This window comes from Lampetra fluviatilis, chromosome 51 (assembly GCF_964198595.1).
Source record: "Lampetra fluviatilis chromosome 51, kcLamFluv1.1, whole genome shotgun sequence".
NCBI lineage: Eukaryota > Metazoa > Chordata > Hyperoartia > Petromyzontiformes > Petromyzontidae > Lampetra > Lampetra fluviatilis.
Genome location: NC_136325.1, coordinates 9,178,735 through 9,186,481, shown reverse-complemented (window position 1 = coordinate 9,186,481; position 7,747 = coordinate 9,178,735). Strand labels below are relative to the sequence as shown.

Genomic DNA, 7,747 nt, shown 5'->3' with positions numbered 1-7,747 from the left:
ACCAGTCACCACCCGACACAGCCAATAAACAATTGGCTGTGATGGACAACTGCAATGCCCCAAACCCTGTTGCCTGCCAGGGCCAGGTGGCAGCACATCAGAGGTAACGGATCTTCGTGCGTTTTGAGAATTTCGTTCGCCGCACCTCGACTTACGGTCCTCCACTCTATCTCTGCCGCCGCTCTCCCGTCACGCGAACTCCGTTCATCATCGCAGCGGCAGCTTTTGGCTGGCCATGGAACAAAGACGGTCACCGCATCGCGCGCTTTCAGATGCACTTCTACGGCCGTCTGGAACGCTCTTCGTTTCGATATTAGGAAGCCGCTGGAGCTTAGCATTTTTAAATCATCTTGATTGAAAAATAATTTATTTAGAACTGCTTCGCGTGTGTAGTTTGTTGTCCTTATCCCGCACCTCCGATTAGCGCGGTTGGCTATGGACGGTGCGAAAGAAGTTCAACATACACACACACACCCTGGAACACAGCTCACGGTAGAACTCTGCACAGCAGCGCGACTCCCAACCCCCGCCTCCTCTCGACCAAGACCCAGTACCGGCACTGCCGAGCGGCGTTTCTCCGCGGCAGCCCCTGCCGTCTGGGACATGGACCAATCGTCCGCTGCTGCACATTCGCAGAAATCGACACCGACTTTTTAAGCGACATTTAAAGGCCTCCATATATCTCGCCTGTCTTTCGAGTTACCCTGAGCTTGCATCCACGCCTCAAGAGTCTGTGAGACATTGTGTGCGTGATAAATTGCATTTTATTATGACAGTCTGTACGTTTTGTCTGCATGTACTCGTTTCATTCCATGAGCTGGCACCTTCTGAGACTCACCGAGATTATACTCCTCTGTTTGAGTAAAGCACAAACGTTTATTTGTATTCGTAAACTTGACAAACACTGCAAAAGACACAAGGCACTTAATCCCATCAATCAGCACGGTTGGCTACGTACATTGCGGAAGAAGTTCAACATACAAACAAGGCACCAAGTCAAATTGAAACAAATATTCACCATTTGAATTCATAAAGTTCGAATACGGTATAACACATTCTCGTGTCCGAGAGAACTGGCAATGATGAATGGCAGGATCACTTGTGTCACGTAACAAAATAAAGACCAAGCGAATGTCTGTGCCTGCAACAACTTTTCTAATCATGATTTGAAGCTTTCGTGACTGCAGGAATCCATACTCTTTGGTTCTTTCGGTAAAGTCACGTAGGTAGAAATAAAGTAAAAACAAATCACGTTTCGATTGCAACACAAGCAATCATCATCAGGTGGGAAAACCACAGCAAGACGTTTTTTTTTGCAAAAACGTCGTGATTTCATTTTATTTCTAACTACGTGACTTTACCGAAAGAACCAAAGAGTAACACTTTTCTATTCGAGGTTTGCAAGCCACGACGTGAAAGGGCTTCAGGGGAGACTTGTAAAAGTTGTGCTATTCCTCCTCCGTTGAAGGACAGACTACAGTGGTTTTCTATATGGTTGATAGTTTGGATTGCATGGTCACTATCGCACCAACGTGGATTTGTGTCTTCAATGTGCCATGCGTGGAGGAGTTGCGCATCGGCCTGGGTGGGAAACGGCGGCTCCCCCTTCCGCACGCTTCACGTCTCCGTGTGACCGTAAAACACAACTACGACCGTCATCGAGGCGACACGGACATCAATAACTCGAATCCTGATATGAGCAGTAACAGCGCCGAGGCCACGGGAGGGCCACAGTCACACAATCTCCCTCGTGTTTGCCCAATCATCCACCGCCCTGATGGTGGTGGTCGTAACGAAGCCGCTGCTGTGATAACGCAACAGCAGAGTGACGTCACAGCGCCGCGAGCTGTCGAGAGTGTGCGACTGGTGACTGCGTCACGCGTTAATACAGAGTACTTTTTGTCAACAAAAACAATTACCGCGTATGTTTATGTATTTTTAAAAGAACATCGTGTTTTGATGCAGTGAAATGCAATGTGGGAATGGTGCCATTCATTCATCAGAGCCCGTATACACCATTTATTCCACCCAAAGTCAATCTATTTTATCCACAAAATGTACTTCTGAGATCCTGCCTCTGATGTATCAGATACGAGTTTTCATCTGTATTGCTATTCGTGTTGCATGTTAAAACCCTTCGTGGTCAGAATGTGAGGTTTTGCATTTGCTCAAAGTTGCCGTTGATCTGAGCCATAAATGCTTCCGTTTGAGCAAGCCAGGACTCTAGCTCGTCAGTTTTCCTCTTTTTGCGTTCAAAATCTTTCGCCAGCTTATCCACGGCGTTCACAAGAGCCTCCATCTCCGGATAACGGTCAATCGTGGCCGTCATTTTCTTCTCCAAGCTCTCGAAGCTCGCTTTAAACTGCCAATGAGACTCGTTGAGTCGTGCAACTTCAAGGTTCAGGTCTGACAAGGCGTCCAGATTCCTGAGCGCCCACTTCTCCTCGCTCACCGCGTCGTCTTTACTCTGCGCAATGATGGCCTTGGTGTTCCTCAGCATGCTTCCACGCAAATCCTCCAGCTTGGTCTTCAGCAAGCTCACCTCGTGATCCGCTTCATTCACGGCCACCGTCACTGCGCTCCGGAACGATTTGCTTTCGTCGCGCAAAGCCTGAATTTCTCGTCTCAACTGTGGAAGGGTTTCGTTTAGAAGAATCTGCAACTCCGCCTGCTGTACGCGCCAATCCTTCAGTTGCTGCTGCGACCGGTGCTTTTCCTTCAGCAAAGCTTCAGAGAACTTCAGCTGGAAATATAACCACAGACAACAGCACGTGAGTGAGTGAACACACAGCATACCAGCCTGGCAGTAGGGGGGCGGGTGAGCGATGTTGCTATTGGTTATTCCAGTTACTCTGCTCACTAAGCAAATTTCAGCCAGACAAGTTGGCCTGTAGCTGCACCTACGACACTGAGGCTCTACTGCTGCCCACCGCACGCGTACATTATTTGATTTTACGCATTTAACTTAAATCAACAGGTAAGTTCAACCTCTCTAGGCCGTCCCTTCCTGTATAGACCCTACCCTCTCCTTGTATGCCCCGCCCCTTGACTCCTTAGGCCCAAACCCCTCGTTGCCCTTCGAGGTCAGGACTTCCAAGACACTTTACTAATCTTTAAAATCTCGACTAAAACGACTCTGCCTAAAATGTCTTTCTTTCTTCAGTTATTTTCAACCGTCTCTCTCCCTTCTTCTTTACTTGGTTGTTGACTATGTTTCACCTTGCCATGCATAGCACCCTGAAAACAATTGTTTAAGGGAAAACGATTGTTATTAGGCCACGCCCATTCCCCTGGACACGGGGTGGGACTAGTTTAGGTGGTGGTGGAGGTTATGCAAGGGGGCAGTGCATGGGCAGCAGGGGTAGCGCTGTATGTATGTTGAACCTCTTTCGCACTGTACGTAGCCAACCTGTGCTATCGGAGGTGAGGGGGAAGGACAACAAACTACACAAAACAAAGCAGTTCCAAAGAAAGTGGCTTCCAAATACCAGAAGGAAGAGCGTTCCAGACGGCCACAGAAGCACTTCTGAAAGCGCGCGATGCGATGACAGTCTTTGTTCGATGGCGGGCTAAAAGCCGCCGCGAGGATGATCGGAGTATGCGTGCTGGTTTATGCTCCTTTACGAGATCAGCGAGGTATTGCGGTTCATTTGTGGCAAGCACTTTGCGTTTAGCGGGTGCAACCTTAAATCACTGTATTCGTTCGGCAACCAGAAGCCATTGCAGCTTAGCGAGCACTGGACGGACACGGTTGCATCTTGCGGTACCCGTTACGACACGTGCCAAAGAATTTTGGACACCCGGCAGCTTGGTAATGTTTTCGCCAGATGTACCGTACGGTAGCGAGTTACAATAAATTATGGATGGGGTCGATAGGGGTGCAGCAGATTTCACGACCATGACCAGCAGAATCCCTCTTAAGAGCAGCAGCAACATGACAATCGACGCTTGCTTGTGTCGTGACCGTTTAATACAGGGGTGGGGAACGTCCGGGCCGCAGGACGTATGAGGCCCACAAAATCATTTGATGTGGCCCTGCCAAGGCAACCGCAGGCGGGACTCGAAATTCAATAAATCTAAGAGCAAACCTGGAAAAGCAGTTGCGAGTAGCAACATCATCAATACCAGCTAACATCGCACGCATCACTAAAGAGAAGCAGTTCCAGCCATCACATTAGGGGTGAGTTAATTAAATGCTTGACCAAATATAACAAGCTAATTTTTAAGTCGATAATTGTGTACGGCCCGCGAATGATGTTATGAATATCCAAATGGCCCTTGGCAGAAAAAATGTTCCCCACCCCTGGTTTAATGGTTGACGCGGAGCGTAATTGACAGCAGCACACATTCAGAGACGCTCGCCTTTTCCGACAAAGCTGAGAGGTCAGCGTGCAGGGAGGCCACGCGGCTCTGCAGTCCCAGCTGCAGCTGCGCCAGTCTGGCCTCCAACTCCCCCCTCTTCACCGAGTACACGTACGTGAACCTGGGGGGGTGGAAACCACACGCACACACAAACCCCACGTCTAACAACAGCAGCAGCAGCGGCTGCACCATTTTTACACGAAGAATGTAACAAAACAGCAGCAGTTTTTTCTTGCTGTGGTTGTCCCACCTGATGACGATTACTTGTGCTTCGATCGAAACGTCGTGATCTATTATTTTTCTACCTACGTGACTTTACCGAAAGAACCAAAGAGTATGGATTCCTGCAGTCACGAAAGCTTCAAATCATATTTATTCGAGGCAATGATTGTCCTTGTGTGGAGTGTGTACGCATTCCGAAAGCGGGAAACCCCTGACAAAGCCACACCTTCCGTGACGTGGAAGATCGGGCACATGAACCCAAACTGGCAGCACACGTGGCACAGTGACAGTATTCTTTGTCATGCTCTCGCTGTGCCAATGTGGAGCACTTAACCCTGTGCCACTGTTGAAGCGACACACCAGTAGTGACAGTGCTGTAACAATGTTTAACCCTGTGCCACTATTGAAGCGACACACCAGTAGTGACAGTGCTGTAACAATGCTTAACCCTGTGCCACTGTTGAAGCGACACACCAGTAGTGACAGTGCTGTAACAATGCTTAACCCTGTGCCACTGTTGAAGCGACACACCAGTAGTGACAGTGCTGTAACAATGTTTAACCCTGTGTCACTGTTGAAGTGACACACAAGTAGTGACATTGCTGTAGCAATGCTTAACCCTGTGCCACTGTTGAAGCGGCACTGTTAACCCGGAGTCGTGTGCGACACAGTTGCCGCAGTTGTTGCTGTAAACTCACGTGCCCAGTGCGAGCGGCAGCACCACCACCACCATCAGCAGCAGCAGCGGCGTTGGCGCTCGCAGCGGGGGTCTAAACCCCGCATCCACACGCGACACCATGGCCCAGGCAGGGTCCTCTCCACCACACCGGGATCAGGAGATAATGAGAGCGTGAGATCAGGAGGAGATGAAATCGTGAGATCAAGAGGAGATCATGGGATCATGGGATCATGAGATCGTGAGATCAGGAGGAGATAATGCGATCAGGATAAGATGAAATCGTGAGATCAGGAGATCATGAGAGCGTGAGATCAGGAGGAGATAATGCGATCGTGAAAGCAAGACATGATGGAAGAATGTGAGATCGTGGAATGCCAAGATCTGGAGAAGATAGCGAGATCATGAGATCGTGAGATCAGGAGGAGATAATGAGATCGTGAGAGCAAGAGATGGGAGATCGTGGGATGCCAAGATCTGGAGAAGATCGCGAGATCATGGGATCACGAGATCGCGAGATCGCGAGCCCGCAGCGCTTGCACCGTGCGGCCCCTGGAGTCCCCCTCGCGTCGCGAGCGGCCCCGGACCACGCGGCCAGGGGCCGTGCGAGCGTCGAGATGCGAGCCAAGACGCGGCCACGGTGCGGCGGCAGCCAGTCACAGCAGCCACACGCACCGCTGCCAATACCCGCCAAGTGTGACGGGGACGTCGCCACGGGGCCTGTGCCAGGCTAGGTGCACTTTGAGTCGCTGCTGAAAAGAGGCCTCGGGACAGACCCAGCAGGTACCGTGGGTTGGCTGACTGAGATGGCCGCTGGTAGATGCACACCAGCTGTGCTCCTCACTGTGCCAACTTGCTGTGTTTTATACGCCCGGCGCTCCGCTCGTTGTTGTGAGCGTCGCGCTTCTGCCCTCCGTTGTTGCTGGAAGGCCTCCAACTGCCCATCAGTAGCAGCGTCCGTCACGAGCCTCCTCCCACCCAACACTAACACTAACCACCACTAACCACCAACAACAACCACCACCAACTACCACCACCAACCAACCACAACCAACCAACCACAACCAACCAACCACCAAACAACCACCAACTACCACCACCAACTACCACCACCAAACAACCACCAACCAACCACCAAACAACCACCAACTACCACCACCAACCAACCACCAACCAACCACCAAACAACCACCAACTACCACCAACTACCACCACCAAACAACCACCACTAAACAACCACCAACTACCACCACCAACCAACCACCAAACAACCACCACCAACTACCACCACCAACCAACCACCAAACAACCACCAACTGCCACCACCAACTGCCACCACCACGAGACGACTTCACCTCGAGACGCCCCTTGCCCGTGGCCACGGTTCAACAAGGCTGCAGCACCAAGTTGTCCGGTCAACAACAATAATAACAATAGGCGTGGTGCGCACAATAGGCGTGGTGCGCACAATAGGCGTGGTGCGCACAATAGGCGTGGTGCGCACAATAGGCGTGGTGCGCACAATAGGCGTGGTGCGCACAATAGGCGTGGTGCGCACAATAGGCGTGGTGCGCACAATAGGCGTGGTGCGCACAATAGGCGTGGTGCGCACAATAGGCGTGGTGCGCACAATAGGCGTGGTGCGCACAATAGGCGTGGTGCGCACAATAGGCGTTTCATTCATTTGTTCTCGAGAGAAAACGGACAATGCCCTTTTGGAAACGGGCCACATCCATCAGAGAGGGTTGAACTAAAAAAAGTGGAGAGGAAAAAAACGCCACGAGGGAATTCATAAAACCGGCGCTAAAATTACTACAGTGTTTACAAATACTGTAATAAACTTCTCTGCTTACGAACGAGTTAGGTTCCAGAGGTCTGTTCGTAAGTTGATTTGTTCGTAAGTTGATTTGTTCGTAAGTCCAACTTTACTCCTGTCGATTCCAAATACGTTGTACGGCGTGTACACTCAACACGGGGAATGACTTTAAACGTTTTATAATCTCCTGTAGATGCAGACACATTGCGACGTAACAAAGCTTCGCTACAAGTCGCCACTGAGAAAATCACTGCTTGCGAGTGGAGTCCGTCTCTACCGCGCGCAACTCGTTTCCGAGGACGTCCACATCTAAGCGATTAAATTGCTTCGAATTGCAACCATATTGCATGCAACTGATCGCGGAGGCGTACATCCCGAAATAATGAATACGCATAAACATCATGAATATTACACCTCATGCATATTTCACGTAATGAATGTTCACCTCATGAATATTTCCCCTCATGAATATTTCACCTCATGAATATTTCCCCTCATGAATATTTCACCTCATGAATATTTCCCCTCATGAATATTTAACCTCATGAATATTTCCCCTCATGAATATTTCACCTCGTGAATATTTCCCCTAATGAATATTTCACCTCATGAATATTTCCCCTCATGAATATTTCACCTCGTGAATATTTCCCCTCATGAATATTTCCCCT

At 49.9% G+C, this 7,747-nt stretch overlaps 1 protein-coding gene across 1 annotated transcript; it reads right to left on the bottom strand.

Annotated features, from left to right (window-relative positions):
- Positions 1–1,268: 1,268 nt before the first annotated feature.
- IKBIP (IKBKB interacting protein) lies at positions 1,269–5,839 on the bottom strand. The gene is made up of 3 exons (XM_078878697.1): positions 5,283–5,839; positions 4,363–4,483; positions 1,269–2,743 (listed from the first exon to the last, which is right to left on the bottom strand). The coding sequence occupies exons 1-3, from the start codon at positions 5,381–5,383 to the stop codon at positions 2,144–2,146; spliced, it is 822 nt and encodes a 273-aa protein (XP_078734823.1). The 5' UTR covers positions 5,384–5,839; the 3' UTR covers positions 1,269–2,143.
- Between the last annotated feature and the right edge of the window lie 1,908 nt (positions 5,840–7,747).

Bases quoted from the DNA above. Each gene is read 5' to 3' on its own strand.
- IKBIP (XM_078878697.1), bottom strand. From the start codon at position 5,383: ATGGTGTCGCGTGTGGATGCGGGGTTTAGACCCCCGCTGCGAGCGCCA. The intron at 4,484-5,282 runs GTGAGTTTACAG...CCACCCCCCCAG, and splicing joins CTGCCGCTCGCACTGGGCAC to GTTCACGTACGTGTACTCGG. The intron at 2,744-4,362 runs GCGAGCGTCTCT...TTATATTTCCAG, and splicing joins TCTCAGCTTTGTCGGAAAAG to CTGAAGTTCTCTGAAGCTTT.